General features: G+C 34.8%; 3 protein-coding genes across 4 annotated transcripts; 1 reads left to right on the forward strand and 2 right to left on the reverse strand.

The window, feature by feature from the left end:
- The first annotated feature begins 438 nt into the window (after positions 1-438).
- On the forward strand, positions 439-3,234 carry LOC132164665 (elongation factor 1-alpha). The gene is made up of 3 exons (XM_059575207.2): positions 439-534; positions 1,487-1,966; positions 2,073-3,234. The coding sequence occupies exons 2-3, from the start codon at positions 1,505-1,507 to the stop codon at positions 2,952-2,954; spliced, it is 1,344 nt and encodes a 447-aa protein (XP_059431190.1). The 5' UTR covers positions 439-534; positions 1,487-1,504; the 3' UTR covers positions 2,955-3,234.
- Positions 3,235-7,860: 4,626 nt separating this feature from the next.
- Positions 7,861-11,650, reverse strand: PDIL5-1 (PDI-like 5-1). 2 transcript variants are annotated; one of them, XM_059574033.2, is made up of 5 exons: positions 11,430-11,650; positions 11,077-11,135; positions 10,780-10,955; positions 8,294-8,394; positions 7,861-8,122 (listed from the first exon to the last, which is right to left on the reverse strand). In XM_059574033.2, the coding sequence occupies exons 1-4, from the start codon at positions 11,547-11,549 to the stop codon at positions 8,300-8,302; spliced, it is 450 nt and encodes a 149-aa protein (XP_059430016.2). In that variant the 5' UTR covers positions 11,550-11,650; the 3' UTR covers positions 7,861-8,122; positions 8,294-8,299. The 2 variants fall into 2 exon arrangements, with proteins under 2 accessions (XP_059430016.2, XP_059430015.2); XM_059574032.2 differs by having other exon boundaries at positions 8,289-8,394.
- A 3,979-nt stretch (positions 11,651-15,629) lies between these two features.
- LOC132164451 (vicilin-like seed storage protein At2g28490) lies at positions 15,630-18,279 on the reverse strand. Its single transcript, XM_059574967.2, has 5 exons — positions 17,781-18,279; positions 17,479-17,660; positions 17,321-17,401; positions 16,842-17,249; positions 15,630-16,297 (listed from the first exon to the last, which is right to left on the reverse strand). Exons 1-5 carry the CDS (start codon positions 18,277-18,279, stop codon positions 15,830-15,832), a joined length of 1,638 nt encoding a protein of 545 aa, XP_059430950.2. The 3' UTR covers positions 15,630-15,829.
- Between the last annotated feature and the right edge of the window lie 1,919 nt (positions 18,280-20,198).

Below are 20,198 nucleotides of genomic sequence, written 5' to 3' on the forward strand. Positions count from 1 at the left end.
TATGATTGTTGTATGAGTATGTTAAATATTATTTCTCAATAAATTATATCAAAGAATATAAAAATCCTAATTGGTAAAAATCCTAATAAGTATTTATCATATTTGAGATTTAATGAATTGAGAAAAAAAAAAGAAAAAAAAAAAGAAGAAAATCTTCTAAAGGTGGGAAATACTTAGATGGCAATATTTTGAATAATTTATTTTAAAGATAATGTTTCGAAAAATAATTATATCAAAATCCCTAATTGGTAATATCTCATCAATCTTCATAGAGCTTCACAGTATCCTAGTTTATCATGACTCATGAGCACATTATGAGTCCAACGTGGCAAGCGCGATTTTCAACCGTCAGATTCGCCGAGTCCCAATCGGACGGCAGAGAGAGAAACCCTAAGCACACTGAAGCCTCAGTGCGTCACTTTAAAACCACAATATCCCTCGATTCTCATATCCTCATCTCTCTCGCTATTCACAAAGAAGACGGCGAGAGAGTCTCTTCAGCTATTTCTTATCTTCCTTCTTCGTCTGCCGCAGGTTTGGATCTCTGTCAGTCTGTCTCTTGCAGATTTTCTAATTCTAAGGTTGTGTATTTGTTTGTAACTCAAGATTTTGTTTGCTATTACCTGATGGGAATTAAATTTTTTTTCACTGATATGTACGTGTTTTGATCTGAATTTTTTAATGAACTATTTTGGGTTTAGATCCGATTTACTGTTAGTGTTCTTAGATTTGGGTTCTGGGTTTTGTTTCGATGGTCGGTATATGTAAATATATTATCTTTTTGAAGTGCATGCTGTTGATGATTATGATAACATTCGTTACTATTTTGTTTGGTTTGTTTGTTTTAGAGATACAGATTTATGGGTTTGTTTTCTTATTTGTGGTCTTATTGTTTATTGAATTATATTTTTTCACTGCTTTGATTATGTTGATTGCTGAGATCTGTTTCAGCCTGATTACGACATAAGAGGTTTAGATTTGAACTTTCAGTTGTGGGTCTAGTGATTCTAATTGTTTCTGTTTTAGTAGTGGAATTATTTGAAGGGTTAAGTTTGGGTACTCTTGTTTGAAGCAATGATGGAGTTGTAAGGTGTTTGGTAGCGATCGTGGCAAGTTTATGTGGCTACTATTTCTAAATGGAGCAATGTTATTTTCTTACCTAAACCTGTATGCACGTGCAAGTGTCGGGGTTTTGTAGGTGGATTTACCAAAAAGTTGTGTAAATGGTTTGTCAACTTTTGGTTGTGGGTTTGATTCTCTCTGTTTTGTCCCATACATATGCAAATGCATTTGCTTGCAAATTAAAGGACTCTGTTCGTGTTTGGAAAAAAAAAATAGATTTTGATTGAGACCTTGTTATGATCTTTCGTCAAATTCCCTTTCTGATTTAGTGTGTACTGATTATTAAGATTCTGATTATAACAAAACTTGTTGGAGTTAATGGTGAACATTGACTAATGTAATCTGTGCAATCTGTTTGTTTCAGGCTTTTTAGAAGTTCATAATGGGTAAGGAGAAGGTTCACATCAACATTGTGGTCATTGGCCATGTCGACTCTGGAAAGTCGACCACCACTGGGCACTTGATCTACAAGCTTGGGGGTATTGACAAGCGTGTCATTGAGAGGTTTGAGAAGGAGGCTGCTGAGATGAACAAGAGGTCATTCAAGTATGCCTGGGTGTTGGACAAGCTCAAGGCTGAGCGTGAGCGTGGTATTACCATTGATATTGCCTTGTGGAAGTTCGAAACCACCAAGTATTACTGCACTGTCATTGATGCTCCCGGACATCGTGACTTTATTAAGAACATGATCACCGGTACCTCACAGGCTGACTGTGCTGTCCTCATTATTGACTCTACAACCGGAGGTTTTGAAGCTGGTATTTCCAAGGATGGTCAGACCCGTGAGCATGCCTTGCTTGCCTTTACTCTCGGTGTCAAGCAGATGATTTGCTGCTGCAACAAGGTGAGCTTTGTACATACTATGGAGATGGCATCAATTTGATTATGATTATTGCATTATAGTTTAATATTGAATGACTTATATTGCTCTTGCAAACTCTTGTATGTAGATGGATGCCACAACCCCAAAATACTCGAAGGCAAGGTATGAGGAAATCGTTAAGGAAGTCTCATCCTACCTGAAGAAGGTTGGGTACAACCCTGACAAAATCCCCTTTGTCCCAATCTCTGGTTTTGAGGGTGACAACATGATTGAGAGGTCAACCAACCTGGACTGGTACAAGGGCCCCACCCTCCTTGATGCTCTTGACTTGATATCGGAGCCCAAGAGGCCCACAGACAAGCCCCTACGTCTCCCTCTCCAGGATGTCTACAAGATTGGCGGTATTGGAACTGTCCCGGTCGGACGTGTTGAGACTGGTATAATCAAGCCTGGTATGGTTGTGACCTTTGGGCCTACTGGACTGACAACCGAAGTCAAGTCCGTTGAGATGCACCATGAGGCCCTCCTGGAGGCCCTTCCCGGTGACAACGTTGGCTTCAATGTGAAGAATGTTGCTGTCAAGGATCTGAAGCGTGGTTTTGTTGCTTCTAACTCCAAGGATGATCCTGCCAAGGAGGCTGCTAACTTCACCTCCCAGGTCATCATCATGAACCATCCTGGTCAGATTGGTAACGGTTATGCTCCAGTGCTTGATTGCCACACCTGCCACATTGCCGTGAAGTTTGCTGAGATTGTGACCAAGATTGACAGGCGATCTGGTAAGGAGCTCGAGAAGGAGCCCAAGTTTTTGAAGAATGGTGATGCAGGGTTCGTGAAGATGATTCCCACCAAGCCCATGGTTGTTGAGACTTTCTCTGATTACCCGCCACTTGGTCGTTTTGCCGTGAGGGACATGCGCCAGACTGTCGCTGTTGGTGTCATCAAGAGTGTTGAGAAGAAGGATCCCTCTGGTGCCAAGCTTACCAAGTCTGCAGTAAAGAAGAAGTGAAGTGTTTTTTTTTTCTTCATATCTATGGTAGTTAGACATGTTTTCCCAATCTTTGCTGTTAATCAATTTCAATTTTGTTTTGGTCGTACTTTTGCAGTTTTGAGGACAGTTACATAAAGTTTCCATCACAGCCCCAAAGCTGCGGTGGAAGCTTTGGTTTCCATTTCATGTATTTTGTTTTATAGCATTGAGATGAGTTGTGTATGTAGTGAACTTATTGTCGATGAACAACTTCATTTTGATGTCAACTACATGGTTTTTTAGCTGTTAAATCAGCATATCTCCTGTCATATTCTTCTTTTAAAACTACTTTTATGTTCTGTTGTATATCTCGAGTATGTCGTTTGATATTAAACTTTTTCCTTGGTAAATTTAAGAGAGCAAGGAGGTTGGGAGGTTGAGAGGTCTGCAAATGTACACTTCAAAAGAACTATTTCAAAGTGCTTGTTTTTTGATGTACTTGTTGGTTTTCTTGCTTCTTATTTTTGTTGTCACTTTAGCATTTCGTTGGTGGTCGGTGCTTTTGATTATAATGTGTTCTTGTTTATGTTCTCGCCTTTATCCCCCATTTTCAGAATCAAAATGCATTCCAAGAAAAACCACCCTTGAGAGAAGGGAAATTGTTTTAAAATAGTAAAATTCATTCCTCTAAAGCATGATAACCTGAATAATGCTACAAGTCTCTCTTGTGTCATTATAAGAATGATGTAACTGTTAAAACTGTTATTGAGTTTGAGATTGATTATTATTAAATTTTGATGGAATGGTGATTTTAAAAGTTACTTTATTTTTGAAGCGACTTTTAAAATTAAGTTCGATATACTCTCCGATAATCTTAATATAACTATAATTATTATTAATAAAATAAACAGCCTACCTATGTCATATTTGGGGCATAAAAAACCAATGAGCAATGCTAGGCTCTCAAATTTACACTCTTGATGAGACATGCAAATTGTCCTTAATAATTTAATGGTGATCCATTCAAGATTCAATAGTGATTTACATGTTACATAAAGGAGTGTAATTACATGTTACATAAAGGACCGTAAACTTAAGAGTGCATACCATCAAGGGTAATTGTTCAATGGCCTAAGCAAATTCTCAACTGGTTAGATGAGTATTAGGGTTTGGGTTCAAATTTTCGCAATAAAGAATCCTCGTGCTTGATTAGTATAAATCACATAAACCACTTTGGTTCCTATTGATGCCCTGGTGGGGTGGACGGTTAAGATATGACTGTGCGCCTGTGATTTTGTGGAAGGAGTTTGTGTAGCCATTCACCCATAGTGGAGGTAGAGCCACTTCATACCTCAGCTATGGGGGGGGGGGGGGGGGGGGGGTGGTGGAAGACTAAACTGTGCACAGTGGTTCATTGGATTGGGATTGGGCATTGGATTGATAAATTCCTAGGGTTTTTTTTTTTTTTTTTGTAACAATAAATTCCTAGGTTTGCTTCTATGGTAACCTGACATATTAGATCCCTTCTTATCAACGTACTTGCCCTTATCACAGAAGCACTACTGTTCACTAGCCCGAGTCCTTATCGTTTCCCCTCCACTTTTTTTTTTTTTTTTTTGAGCATATGGTGACATAATGGCATGATATTTTTAAAATGTGGCTTGATTTTTTTAATACGTGGCATAATTCCATTGTCATACGTGGAGAAGACGTCAACTGGCATTTCTATAATTAAAAAGTTGATAGAATGACCTGTTTGTTACATTGTCAAAACTCAGATTGTTCTTAAAGAAAATAATAATAATAATAATAATAAAAAAAACCTCATATCGTTAATTGTTTAAATTAAAAACTAGGGTAATTACTTTTTTTCCTCATAAATTATAATATATTGTCAATTTTTTCTAATAAACTGCTAATTTTACTGTCCAACCCTATCATACTATCATTTTCTTCTAAAAAACCTCTATAAATTAATTTATAAAAATAAAAAAGTCAATATAAAAAACTAAAAAGCAGTTAAAAATACTTGAACTAAAAAATATATATAAATGCACAATCAGTCAATGTGGTTATCTAAATTAAAAATTCATCTGTGATATAAAAACAAAAATAATTGAGAGATTATCGAGATAGGCCAAAATAACAATTTAGTCATTGTAATCAAATTATGTGTTGTCGCTTCAATGTGTTGTCCGGGCACCCCTGCCATTTGATCGCGACCCCAGGGGTTTCAGCCACCGCAGGCCGGCCGATCTGGGGTGGCTGACCCCAGTAAACTTACTAAACTCCCACTGAAAATGTCACAATTTTTACATCAACTGAGGGAAAAAAAGAAAACCAGGAACTTCGTCCATTCTTTTCATGGAGATCAAACAACCATTACATGCTTTTTAGATCTCCATCGCCTCTATTTCTATCTGTTTTGTTTTGTTTTGTTTTGTTTTTTTTTACTTTCCCTTTCGCTCTCTAATTTTATTGGAAGAATAAGAAGCTTGAGATCTTGAAAACTTTCTACTTTTGCTATTTGTGCGGGAAACTTAGAATCAATTTTCGCCGGAACCGCGTCCCCGCACGTTCAAGATCTGGTGTTTCACCAATGCCCAATGCAGTCTCAAAAAAGAGTTTCCGCACCGCCCCCAATCTTTCACAACGTGGGGATCTCATAGCTTCATTAGAGCATCTCTTGCATTTAATGGCTATTTAGCCACTCAAAATTAACTTTTTTTTTTTAGTTTAGCTACTACTTTTTCACAATAAACTCTAGCAAACTATCTATTTTACAATCTATTTTATTTAAATATTATTTTTTAATCTATTTTTTTATTATAGATAGAGGAGAGAGGGAGAGGGAGAGGGAGAGAGAGAGAGAGGAGAGAGAAAAGAAAGAATAAAAAATGTTTAGAAGGTGCTACAAAATTTCAAATATGAAAGTTCACTGTAGCAAATTTTAGGAAAATTGCTATTCTATAACTTTTTCTGGAGTACCAAAATTACTAAATTTAACTTAAAAGTAAGTTTAAAAACCCTGCTGGAGATGCTCTTAGAATCACATCTAGGGTTCTTGTAGATATATCAAATCGGCCCCTAATGGATGTTTGATCTGAAAAGCGCAAACCTTTGATTGATATTTCTCACGAAGTCACAAACATGTTCCGGCAAAAATTAATTTATATATTTTATATATTTATATTTTGACTTGAATTTTTTTATTTGAGGGTATTTCTGTCTTTTAATGAAATTTAACATCTAAAAAAAAATATTCCATCTAATTTAACAAGTTTGATTGATGGGAATTTTGGAAGAAAAAAAAATGGTAGTCTGATAGGGTCGGGCAGTAAGGTTGGTAGTTTATGGGGGAAAATTGACAATGCGTTGTAATTGATGAGGAAAAAGGTAATTACCCCTAAAAACTTTTTGTACTTACATGTCACAAGGCCAAAAATCAGGGAATTATGGAACAATTTCACTTTCTAAATACAGCATTGCAATTTACCGAGGACATGAGAGTACAAGATTTAGAACCCTAGCCACACAGTTGGGGGAGGGGGAGTCTGATAGGTAATTTCTAATGAAATGGATGAATAGTGGATGAACGTAGAAATGATATTAATAACAATTAAGGCTGGAGACAAACCACAAAGACATACGTTTAATTCATTCTCCTCCTCATTAACAGCCAAATAGTCTTTAAATAGAATATAAGTAGATAAAGCTTAAAGTGATAACACCTAAAGTTCTAATATTCAAATTCAAATAAATTCTAATTCTAATAACATAATCATAATATTAAATAAACTAATACTAATTTAAATAATCTAATCCTAATGAATTGGATTGCATTCCAATTCAACTATTATCCTATCTAATCATAACCTTATCCCTATCAGAGTCTTTCCCTCCCCCTCCTCCTCCCTTCCCCAACTCTTACCCCTTTCTTTTTGCTTATTTTTCTTTTGTTACAGGCTCAAGCCCCACCTCACCGAGTGTGCCGTTCACCATTTCTGCCATGTCTTTTTTCTGGGGTTGATGGGATTCTTGGATTGGATTGTTCAAAGCTCGATCTACGTCCCTTCGTCAAACCCACCTCGACATGTGCCACTCCACCACGCGCACCGACCCGGCCCACTACCAACGGCACCTGTTGCTTGTAATTCCAGCAACTCCACGACGGATTGTGACTCGCAAGTGCCTGGGCGTAGTTTTTTCGCTTTCTGGCTAGAATCATCCGCAACCTTTCTCCGATGGTGTTTGTGGGCTTTTGTGCTTTTTTATTTTTCCGTGTTTTTCCGTTTTCCCTATATTTTGTGGTCTTGGCCTGTTGGGTTAAGGATGTGAATAATTTTTTGACTTACGAGTCAAAGAGGATGAGTTTCGGCAAGAAGATATTTGCTACCTATGTATTTAGATTGAATCTGTCTAGAATAGACCTGTTGTTATAACTAGAGATTAGTCATAGGTTGACAAATTTTGATATCATAGATAGGTCTTGAATGTCAAATTGTTATATATATATATATATATGACTTAAAACCTTGTAGCTTCGACTATGATTTTCTCAAAGCTTTTGCTCTGTAATAAAGAGCTTTATACTCGTGATCTTTCATCAATTAATGAGACTGAAATGATTTCCCCTAAAAACAAAAAAAAAAAATTACATGGACAGGTCATTTTTTATAGTGAAAGTATAATATGACTATTACTTACCAAAAAATAAGGAAAATGCATCAGATGACGATTTCCCCTTTCAACATTCAGATATGATGGCTAGGAGATTGAAATATGAAAGATTGATGATAAATTGGTAATACAAAGTATAGTTCAGCAGATAAATCTGAAACAGCTGGAATAAATTTGTAAGATTCCACATCCAAATACAAAGGCTTGATAATATGGCAACTTCAATTCAAATTTTTTTTTCTTCATTTAATTCCAAAATTATAAATAAACAAAACAAAAATTTCTCATAAACATGATTTCATGAGATTCAAAGTTCATTAACACAAACTAATTCTCTTTGTCTCAAATATTAATTCTAGGTTGGTCTCTTCGTGATTAAACAAATTCTGATCACAAGAACAAAAGTGGAGTTCATTTTCTATAATAACTGTTAAAACCCACAACAAGATGATCTCTGAGTTGGGGCGTCCATAAATGTGCTGTGTAAAGAGCTATAGCGCTCCTTGTTCAACTAGGAAGTTCCACAACTGCACCACAAGAAATTATTTAAAATTATTCTCCAAATAATATTTACAAAAGATCTCAAAAAGAAATTTTGTTTATCAAGAGTGGTTTTCCATACTCAACCTTTCCAGGGACCCCTCTTACACGGTACTACAAGAAAAGCTAATAAAGAGGATATAAGGTTTCTACCTTACACGTCATTACAATTCTTTATCAATGCCAAGATGTGCTTTTGCTGCTGCTTTTTCAGCTTCTTCTAAAACAAAATTTTTAAGTGATTCGACGTCCCTTGGTCCTGATAATTTGTACAATATGCAAAAGGAAAGTCAGATCTCCTGGGTACAAGAATAACTTTTGCTTGGACAAGGCTCAAAGCATCAGCCTAAAATTTACTACATAGCACTAGATACCTCCACTTGGCTCGGGTCAAATCAACCAAACAAATAATGTACACAGCAGAAGGAGCTTATATCTATTATCTACCGGGCTTCAACATAACAATTCAATTTCTTTCATTGTGTGAGCATGATGACCCAAAAGAAAAGGAAAAAAAAAAATGGAAAGACAAGACGATAAATTACTGACTAGAAATTTGGAAGCCTAAACTTTTTTTATATTCTTATAAATGTCAGACAATAATTTGCTAACATTCAGAGCTACTTTAGACAAACATTTTCCTCAATTTGATTTTCTTTTAGTGGTACAAATCACAAGATACAAGTCATAAAATAGCCATATTTAGCCAATGGACTTTAGACCTAATGGCAATTTCATCTCCCACAAGTATAGGATGGTAGGTGAAATCAAACGTTCAAATCCCGTTGGATGCATGATTAGTGGCCAAGCAAAAGAAGAAAATTTTTATATGTAGAAATCTGGAAACCTGAACCTATTTGTGGAACCCAAGTAGCTGGCCAAGAATTGAAGTAACATATCATAACCTATTCCGCTGCTAACACAACTGTTAACATAACCTACGCTATCAACATTACCGCCACCATTTCATTTTAAAGCTTGCTCTCAATGTCCTCATATCACAAGAATTATTCCACATCCATCAGTCTCTATGATATATTAATCAATTCCACTGCAACATCGATCAATACCATCACTATCTTTTTCAAATATCAAGAATTTTCTTTTAGAACATTACAGCATCATCACTACCAGTCATCAATATCATAATCTATCACAATTTTCTATTAGAACATCATATCATGTCAGTACAATCATGCATCATTTTCACAACCATTTGGATATCATTATTATCACTCATGAGCCATAACTCATGCCATTCTAATTGCAACAACCAGCACCATTATTCTCAACCCTGCATCTTTTGATGCCAATGCATGAGCACCATCACCACCACTTTGGTTATCATGTCAATTGATATGAAACTGTTGTTTACGTAACGTAAGATGTAAGTCTACTTAGGTGTTCTTTTGTATACTTCATGTGTACTAGAGTTGCGCTTCTATATGCTTTTTGATATATACAACATTACTTATATATATATATATATATATAAAACGAAGATGTCAAAAACACATATAGAATTGGTGCTTCAAAATATTGAGGACTAGCCAAGCATTGATAAAACTTTGCTTACTTAAGGTATTTCAATTATGTAAAGACAAGCAATTTAATTATTGGCATCCTTCGACCAATAAACTCAACCATAGATTAAAAACATACAAATTCCAGCACCATTGGACTACAATAATAATTGATAGCTCCAATATCTGATCAACAGGTATAGATATATAAGCATCCACACAAATTGTTAAGCCCTGGGTTTATGAATAACATGTGAATGTTTGTGCTGCATGTCACTCAAAAATGGCATGCTCATGCGACATGAAAAACGAAGGAGTAGAATATGTTTTTGTAGTTTTGGGCCTTGTTAGATAAAATTGAGCCTTTCATCTTGTTAAAAGTCTCCAAGTAATGATCTTGCCCCAACTTCACAACTATCTAGAAGGCAATTTAAGCTGCTGGACAATATGTAAGACCAACAGGTAGAATATGTATTGTTTCTTTGAAATGCTTGAGAATTATGGCTGAGATATGAAACTTTTCAGACTGAATTTTGAAGAAATCAATATGAAAATATAAAGCACTTTTAAAGCTTCCTTATAAAAGCTTTTCAAAAACGGTCTTTCACAGAAGGTAAACTAAGTGCACAAGCCCTGTCTACTTGGAATTTCCTCATAATTCACAAACCTAACAAAAGGATGAAGTTCGATTTCCCTATATTACTCATTTTTATAGCTTACATGAGCATGGGCTGACATGTGCGTCTCATTTGTGAGAACATTTCCAGACTTGCCCATTCCCACAAAATTGCTATTTCCAATGTGAAGCCATGTCAGGGCAAATAAAAATTTGCATGACATATTTGCACGCTGGCCTTCAGAGTTTTCAGCCCATTTAACACTCTTGGCTTTCCTCGTCTTGACCATTTATTAGTTATTTTGAAACCTAAATATACACTAGGAACCACACCAATAGTGTCTTGGTTGATGTTTCAAATACTTTGCTTCTTAAGTAGGAATTTCAAAAGCACTTGAATAGCATAATCGACTAATATCGACAAACTTTATGACAGCGATGCAACTGAAAAATGAAAATAACATGCTATATTCGTCTAGTAAAGAGATAAAAATGTGAACTTTACCTTGATATTTAGCAACTTCTTCTCCATCATAAAAGACCTTAAACTTAGGATACGAATGGATATCAACTTTGGTACACACTGGTTTACTCACAGCACAATCGACCTCTCCAATTTCTATCTCATCCTCTCCCTCCATTACCTTCCCAAGGTCCTCCCACAATGTCCCCAAGTTCTTACTGAAACCCAATTTGACAAAAACATAAAGATCAAAAAAAATATATAAAATTCCACAATTTAATTCTAGCTTATTCCACCAAAAAAAAAAAAAAAAAGTAAATATATAAATTCCATAGTTACCAATGTTTACACCACGGAACACAGAATTTCACAAACCATGCCGTGTCTTTCTCCTTCACCTAAACAAAACAAACAATCGAATATCGGTCTGAACAGTAGTGGCTTCAGAAATTACAGATATAACAAAAACTGAAATCTTTGTAATGTTTTTTTCGTCTATTGATAGGAAAATATCAAGAAATTGCATACTAAGCTCTAGATCGGACAGCTACAAAGTTGCTAGGGCTCGGAAATTGATCGTTTTCAACCGATCAAAAATGCTGGTGCTCATTTGATATGTGATATTGAGTGCAAATAAGGAGATTGAAGGGGGTTAAAAGATAAATTAGGGATTTTAGTTTGGGGTTTGTTACCTTGTCGGAGAAGGTGTCGACAGTTAGGGTTATGACTTCGGCTCTGGTGTGAATTGCTAGACGCAGAAGAAGGAGAAGGAGAAATGATAGGAGAGTGAGAGAACGAGGGCTCGCTTTCATCGCTGATGATTCTGACCGGAGTCTGAAGCGTTTCCTTTTCTTTTCCGGTGTAATAGATCGGCAACACTCTGAGAACACTGCCCGGTTCAGAATATGTAATGTATGCTAGCCCATGTGAACATGCAAGGAGTACTAGGGAGTTAAAGTAACATGCGCTTTGCACGTGAGATATATCCCACATTTTTATTTTCTTTAAAAAAAATAAATTTTGATAATTGTTTTAAAACATAAATTTCAATTTTGGTTTGAAAAATTATTTTGAAGTAAAAGAAATGTGAGAAATGCTTTTTGGTGGGATTATATTTAAAAAGTATTTTGTGTTTTAAATTATTTGTTAACGTGTTTGAGAAAAGTATATATTTTTTTAAAGAAAAATATTTTGAAAATCTTAAGTCATACTTTTCTTCTAAAGCAAAAAAAAACTAAAATTTTAAAAAAATGTTATATTAATAAATTGTAAAAAAGTAGTGCCTAAGACTCTGTTTGTTTCGACGTAAAATATTTTTTACCCTAAAAAACAATTTAGGGTATTTGACGCCTACGGAAAATCCCAAAACTTGATGAAGTCATTTTTTTTTTAACTGTCAGCAAAAGTTAATAAAGGAAAAATTGTATAATATTTTGGTTTCACATTTCGATTCGTGTTAGCTTTTGTTTAGGCTTGTTTTTGTTTCTTGAGTGTAGCCTTCTTTTTTATTATTTCTTTTTAAAACAAAAATATTAACCAATAATTCAAAATATATAAGGCTCACAAAATATTTTAAAATTATTTTTACTTTTATCTCGTATCAAAGTATATTTTTAAATATAAAAATAAAAAACATAATCTATAACAAACGAATATCCCTCTTTAAATCATGATTTTTGCTATTTATTATACTAGGACAATGGGCAGAACTACTATTGGGCTTGGGGTCCCAACCCTTCAAGTAGGGATGTTCAAACAGTTATAACCCTCGGTTATTGGCTATAACCGCTAACAACAACCAATTTTGGCAGTTATTAGGCGGTTAGCGATTATTCAATTCAATAACTGTCAGTTATAACCGTTTTTTTTTTTTTTTTTTTTAAATGGGCTTTTTACGTGTTTTAAGGCTTTAATTTACCTATTTTTTGTCTTATTTTAAGGGTTTAAGACCAAACATAAAGGATAGAGAATTGAGAATGAGGGATTGAGAGGTAGGGGGATTCAGAGAATGAGAGATTGAGAGGCATGGAGGGATTCAGAGAAATGAGAGAATGGTAGGCGGGTGCCGTGGAATAAGAGAATGAGAGATTGAGAGGCAATGAGTAGGGTTTCATCTTATTCTCCCTCTAAAACGGCTTGGTTTTGGATGTTTTATTTAATAGTTTATTAATATAAATATTTAATTTTGGTTCAACGTCCTTGTTTTTACTACATGTTAAACGTTTGAACTATTAGCTGTAACTTGACGCTATTATGGGGGTAGAGTCTGTAGAGAACATCATTTTTCAAGTTAAAACCTTCTTTTGTTTGATGAATAAGAATTTCATTAAAAAGCAAAGCTCAATACAGAGCAACTCTTCAGCACAATTACAAACCCTTACAAAGGAAAACCAAAAAAGGGAAAAACAAACCTACAAGCCAACATTACTTAGTATAGCAGTAGGTAAATTTCACAAAGAGCACAACAAAAGATTTTCCCTAATTCTAGGAAACCCTCTTTTCACAACAAGTCTAGTCCTGACTCTCCAGAAAACTTGTTTCAACAACTGCTCTTCAGTACTTGAAATACCATCATGTCTAAGCTTATTTCTTGTGCGCCAAAAGTTATAAACCATAGAATCAAGAACCAATCGACATATCAAACAATTAAAGAATTTCTTCCCCCAACTATTAAAACCTTCTTTTTGTTATTGATAAGCATCAAGAGAACACTGTTAAAGAGAGCAAGAAGGTAAAGCAAACAAGAGAACAAAAAAAATTTCCATTACTCTTGGGGCTAAAAGAGAAATTGCAAACGCGGTATTGAGCTCCGCTTCACCAAAAGAATCTAGCACTTTGACCATCATCTAGGCGGTTAAGGGGATTATTAGAGCATTTGGCTTAGGTGTAGGGGTCAAAAGGTGGACCACCGCTAACTAAGATAACCAATTACTTTTAAAGACGGTTATAAAAAATTGCTAATTGCCTTTATGTATATTATATAATATATATTATATTTATATATAAAAAAATATAGAAATGATGCCGCATGCGACGTCATTTTAGTTTTTTTTTTTTTTTTAAATTTTTTAATTTTTTATTTAAAATACGGTTAGTAGTTATTAACCGCTAACCACTGGTTAACCGCCTTTTCACCCCTACTTATGTGCCCTAAAAAGAAAAGGGAGAGGCTTACATGCGCTAGTTTGAAACTATCGTAATCTGCGGTAGTTTCCTTGGACGGTTGAGATCGTCCAAGGGTAATAAAATATTAATTTTTTTAAAAAGAAATAATATAAATTTTATTAATTATTAAAAAAATCAAAAATAAAAATATTAAAAAACTTAAACTATTAAAAAAAATAAAATAAAAAGAAAATAAAAAATGAAAGGGGTGGCCTTGAGTAGGCTTGGGTATCGGTCGAAACAGTCTGGTTTTGGCTCTTATCGGTTACACGGTTTATTAACCGATACCGAACCAATAAGAATTTTAACCGGAATTATCGGTTATAACGGTACACAGTTAAATGGTTCGGTTAAACGGGTTAACCGATTTAACCGTGGACTTTATATTGATTTATTTTGTTGGGCCAAAAATGAGTTTTTTTTACTTTTGAGAGGCCAAATACTTTTTGTTGGGCTAAAATAACTTATTAAAAATTAGTTGTTTTAGGGCCCAAATACTTTTTGTTGGGATCCAAATATTTGTTTTTTGGGATAAAAATTGAAGCTTTTTTATATTGATCCACCACAACTTTTTTTATATTATAAAATACATTTTTCCAAAGCAAATGGACTAATTAACATAATGAATGCTAATTAGACTAACAAAATTAGTTAATGAAAAATGCTTTCACCAAAGGCAAAGAAATTCCATCCAATGCCATCACAAAAAAAAAAAAATAAATAAAATCAAACCTACCCAAACCCAAATTAAGATAAGGTTACATAGGTATATATATAATCCCAAAACTACGTCGTTTTGGCATCCCTATTTAACGGTTTATATCGGTTAAACGGTTAATCGATATAAAATTTCTAACCGAGCCGAACCGAACCGATAAGCATACTGGTATAAAAAATTTAACCAATTGAGCCACCCCCATGGCTAAGGGGTGGTCTGGCCACCCCCAAATGGCCAAAAGACTAAAAGAAAAAAAAAAAAACAACGACAACAACAAAATTTTTTTTTGGGTTTTGGGGGTGGTTGGACCACCCCCTTGGCCATGAGGGTGGTTTTGGTCACCCCCATACCGGACCACCTCATGGCCAAGGGGGTGGTCCGACCACCCCCAAATGGCCAAAGACCAAAAAAAAAAAAAAAAAAAAAAAAATTGGGTTTTGGGGATGGTCGGACCACTCTAGGCCAAACGGGGTGGTTGAACCACCCCCAAAGCCTTTGGGGGTGATCCGGCCACCCTGAAAACCCAATTTTTGTTTTTTGTTTTTATTTTCTTTTAGTTTTTTTGGCCATTTGGGGGTGGGCAGACCATCCCCTTGGCCATGAGGTGATTCGTCAACCCCCAAACCGGCCATGAGCCACCCCTTTGGCCAATTTGGCCAAGGCCACCTCTTTAATTTTTATTTTATTTTATTTTTTAAATTAGTTTTAATTTTTTAATTTTTTAATATTTAATTTTTTTAATAATTAATAAATTTTATATTATTTCTTTTAAAAATTAATATTTTATTACCCGTGGACCATCTCAGCTGTCCAAGGAAACTACTGCACGATTTTTTCCTTGGTTTTTTAGCCTTTTGCTCAAGAGTTACGCTATTTTGGGCATTGCCATAAGAATGATTTGCGTAAATGAAGCCTTTTTCTGATTCAAACATCATAGAAGGTCAAAATTTTACTTGGAAGGCAACCAGTTTCTTCTTTACAATCTTCCCACAGATTGAAGAAACCAATCTTAAGCAAAGCGGATAAAGATTTATGTAAATCAAAGTTAAAACCAAAAAAAACACAAGTCGATCTTATTCACAACTCTGGAAACTCATGAACAAACTCTAACATAAACGAAGAGGAAGAAGAACCAGAGTGAGAAGAAAAGCCAACCAAAAAAAAAAAAACAAGCTGAATAGATAGAATAGCTTAACTAACAGTAGCATTCTAATCAAAACCCATAATCATATCATTCCTAAAGCTCTTGATGATCCTCGGCATCCTCGCAAACATCTTCTTCTTCCTGTCGTCCGGTGGCGCCGCCCACGCCGACGGCAGTATAACAGCCTCTTGCTGAGCATCAACGACCTCTCGTAGTCTTTCCTCGTCGACACCGAATGCGGCGGCGAGCTCGGGGCCTAGCATGGTCTGGAGAACCGAGCTCGCACCCACCAAAAACTGCGGCCGGTTCTTCCTTGCCGACGTCGTGAATCCAAAGAACTCAAATGGACCAGATCTTGATGCGATTTGGCAGAAGGGGAAATATTTTGGCACCCAGAACACGTCCCCTTCCGTTATCTTAGCGTTCATGGCAGATGTTCCATTCGGATACACAACCTGTATCGTTCCAGATCCTCTTAACACAATGCCGTACTCTGTTGCAGTAGGATTCACATGCGGCGCCATCATTGCTCCCTGTAATACAAAGACCATTATTATTTGACCTGGGGTGAACCAGGATTTAAGGTGCCGGGGATGAATTATTATTATTATTTTTTATTATTTTTTTTTATAAGTTAGTAACATTGACTTATATAAATATAATTTATGTATATTTTATGTATATGTGTTTTTGTGCTTGTTTATATAAAATAAATAAAAATATAGAATTTTTAAATTTAATCTCATAGCATCATAAGCACAATAATATAAACAATTAGTAAAAACAATTAGTAAAATAAGTTAAAGAAAAATAGTATTAAAAATAAATATTGTAAACCCAAATAACTATAAAATAATTACTAAAAATATAAATAAAAGCATATATTTTCATCATATTCCACACTTTTGCACAAATAAATATTAAAAAAAGAGATGCGAGAAAAATGGCTAATAGAAAAAGAATATAAACGTAATATTGGTTAAATTTGGTCTGCCCTTATTTGAAACATTTTGGATTTCATGTTGGGTTTTTGAATCAAGTATTATAATGAAGTAAAAAAGTAGAAAAATGGATTACCGCAGTGAGATTGACGAGATAAACGCCAATTCCGGAGTGTTTGAGAGGGTCATAATCAGATTCATCGAGAGCAACGCTCCATCCATAGTTGTTGCTGAAATCGGGGCGTCTGTCGTAGAGGTTGTAGGAGTCCGGCGATTTTCCGGTGCCCTTATCGTCGCTTCTCTTGGTTTCCTTTCCCAACATCGAATTCAAGAGCTTCCTCCACGACCAGGTTAGCTCTTCTTGACGATGAACAGGTTCTTCCTGGAAGTCGTCCGGCACCATTTTCTTTAGCTGTTGCAGTCTGTCTTGCTGTTTCATTTGCAAGAACTTCGCCCACACGCTTGGGGAACGAGAATCTTCCACGTAAACGATGGGACCCTCCCGTTGCCTGCTCAAGATCTCTCTGAGTTGTGAGTATGAAACCTGCATGTAAGTTGCATGTACTTTAGTATTACAATCTAATCATTGCGGCTAAAGAAGTTTTGATTTCTTACGTTAAATGCATGCGAAAGCGTTTCCCGATCAAATCCAGCAAGAACAGATGTTGGGTAGGATCCTCCACCAATGAAGAAAGACTGCAAAGGCGAAAACTCCATTTTCAAAAATCATAAGATAGATTGAAAGAAAGAGAAATTGGAAAATTGAATGTAACCTGGTAAGTGCGAAGGCCCAAGCTCTCAGAAGTGTCAATGCTGCAGATAATGTGAAGCCTCTGCCCCTCCCCTGTGTTCACCAAGTAGAAAGCCGAGCCGGCTGGAATCCGGTAAACGTCCCCCGTTTTCAATCGCCTCTCCGCCAGAGCATCTTTGTATATATATCCAATCTTCGCTTCCCCTGCAACAAATCAAGATTAATTTGATATGAAATCACGAGTTTATTATTTGATTAATATTTTAATACCAAAAAATTAAAAAGAAAAACTGTCAGGAGAAACAAAGAGATATCAAATAGTACCTCTGCGGATGAAGAGAATCAAACTGGAGTCTAAGTACTGAGGAATGAACAGAGACTTGGGCTCCATGGTGATAAATCCAATATGCATGGGCCTATCCAGAATCCTTCCTCCAAGGCGCCTCACCACTCTCATCTCCCCTGCATCGGTCTTCACCACATCCTTCGAGTCTTGAAGCAAGAACCAATCCTCTGTTTCCTCCTCCTCCTCTGTTTCTTCCCTCTCCCTCCCCCTTTCCCTCTCTTCCCTCTCCCGCCTCCAGTCTTCCTCCCCCCCTTCCTTCTCACGCCTCCAGTCTTCGTCTTCAACAAAACTTACAGCCATTGCCAATCCATAGCACAGTAAAAGTACTAAGACGAAAAGGGCTGCTCTGCTTCCCATTTTTCTCCTCTGCTTCTTCTCTCGAACTCTCGCAGACTTTCTCTGTGGCGATTTCTGTGATGGGCAGAGGGGTTTAAGAAGAGGGGAGGGAGAGAAGTGAGGGGGGCGCGTGTCGTGCATGCAGAGTTTGTGGGTTCGCTGGCGGGTTTTCGTTTAGACACAGTTGAGATCCGGCAAGATGTATCCGATCACTGGGAGACAAAGTCTTGCTTGAATATCTCAAACGAAACATCATTTTATCAGGTCTACTTACTACTAATTCTTCGCTTCCTTAATTACTTTGTTTTTGTTTTTTAGTTAATTATTTTGTTATATATATATATATATATATATATAAAATTCATTCTTATTTCAACTATTTTTTAACTGTCTTCACAGGAAATTTAATTGGTACACAAATTTAATGGTCAATTTATTAAATTTATAAAATAAAATAAAAAAATATTGACATAAATAATCTCTTTTATATATATATATATATATATATATATATATATGAAAAATGATAAAGGCATAACTTAAACCCAACATTGACATATAAGCGTCCACGTGAATTAATGGAGTTACAATTAGCTCATAGAATTATAATTTAAATTGAGATTATTATTATTATTATTATTAATAAGGATTATCATTTATCAAGTAGGGGGTGGAATTTTAATAAAAAAAGAAAAAGAAAAAGAAAAAGAAAAAAGTAGGGGGTGAAAATTGTGAAATGGTTCTTTGATAGAGAAATGCTACCTGTGCTTCACGCTTGACTCCCACTGCCTCACCCTTGCACCCTAACGTGGCAGTCTACTCTAATTGTTTCTAATAGACTTTTAATAGTTGTATTAAAAATCATGTTCCTCTAATATACGGTTAGAATATTTGATATTATTCTATTTTATTATGTTATCTTATATGTTCTAGAGTTAAAGTCTAGGGTTTCTTGTCCATTACTTTTTTTTTTCTCTATAAATAGAGAGTTATGTAAACATATCATCGCATAGAAGATAATATAAAATGTAATCCATTATATGCTTCTGCTCTCTTTCTTCTTTTTCTCCTTCTTTCGCTCTCTAATATATTTAACAATACTAATTAAAAAATTATGTTTTTTAAATGCTAAAGGATATATAGCAAATTTATAAATAAGATTGAAAAAATTACACGAAACCTTCAAAACTTCAACGCTTTTTGAAAGCATCATTGAATTTCAAAAACTCTCAATTAAGGGTATTGAAGTTTCAATTACCTTATTATGTTAAATGTTTTTCGTTAAATTTTGTCAAAATTCTTAAAATACTTATGTTTTTTTATTATAAAAAAATAAAATAAAAAATTGTAAGGATTTAGAAGTTTATTTTTTTTCTTCTATAAAAATGGGTATTTTGAGCATTTTGACAAGATTAAATGAAAAATCTTAATGAAATAGAATAATTAAAAGAAATTGAAAGTTCAATACCCTTACTTGAAAGTTTTTAAACAGATAGTAGTGTCAAAATGAGTTTTTGAAATTTCTAACAATTTTTTTTTTAAATTATGTTTGTTGTTATTATATTCTTTTAACATTTTGGTTTAGAGTAATAGATTATTTGAGGTTATATAATAAAAACCAAATGTATGACATGGATTCTAATTAGATCCATTTAGGGAATGATAAAATACTGAAGCAACCAAGAATGATAGAAGCAAGAAGCAAAATATTAGAAGTGATGAAAGAATATATATATATATATATATATATATATATATATATATATATATATATATATATATATCGAAAGAAAATGGAGTTTTAAGATGTTACATTACCTTCTTTTTGACTTTTTCTTGAGGCCTTTTAGCTTTTTATTTTTATTTATTTTTATTTTTTTTAAACTGTTGTGTACGGAATTAAAAATACAGGATCCTAAAGAAACAGAAAAGAGCAGAATAGAAAATAGATTAATCACACACGACACCAAGATTTAAGTAGTTCGGCTTAACAAGCCTACATCCACTAGCGGAGACGATCCGGAAAAAAATCACTAATAAAAGATGGAGTACAAAGATAA

The sequence above is a fragment of the Corylus avellana genome, chromosome 8, assembly GCF_965113065.1.
Source record: "Corylus avellana chromosome 8, dhCorAvel1.hap1.2, whole genome shotgun sequence".
Classification (NCBI taxonomy): Eukaryota; Viridiplantae; Streptophyta; class Magnoliopsida; order Fagales; family Betulaceae; genus Corylus; species Corylus avellana.

Coding starts and splice junctions, on each gene's coding strand:
- LOC132164665 (XM_059575207.2), top strand. CDS start 1,505: ATGGGTAAGGAGAAGGTTCACATCAACATTGTGGTCATTGGCCATGTC. Junction 1,967..2,072: donor TGATTTGCTGCTGCAACAAG/GTGAGCTTTGTA, acceptor TCTTGTATGTAG/ATGGATGCCACAACCCCAAA.
- PDIL5-1 (XM_059574033.2), bottom strand. CDS start 11,549: ATGAAAGCGAGCCCTCGTTCTCTCACTCTCCTATCATTTCTCCTTCTC. Junction 11,136..11,429: donor TCGACACCTTCTCCGACAAG/GTAACAAACCCC, acceptor TGTTTTGTTTAG/GTGAAGGAGAAAGACACGGC. Junction 10,956..11,076: donor GTTCCGTGGTGTAAACATTG/GTAACTATGGAA, acceptor ATTGGGTTTCAG/TAAGAACTTGGGGACATTGT.
- LOC132164451 (XM_059574967.2), bottom strand. CDS start 18,279: ATGCACGACACGCGCCCCCCTCACTTCTCTCCCTCCCCTCTTCTTAAA. Junction 17,402..17,478: donor TGGGCCTTCGCACTTACCAG/GTTACATTCAAT, acceptor TCGCCTTTGCAG/TCTTTCTTCATTGGTGGAGG. Junction 17,250..17,320: donor CGCTTTCGCATGCATTTAAC/GTAAGAAATCAA, acceptor ACTTACATGCAG/GTTTCATACTCACAACTCAG.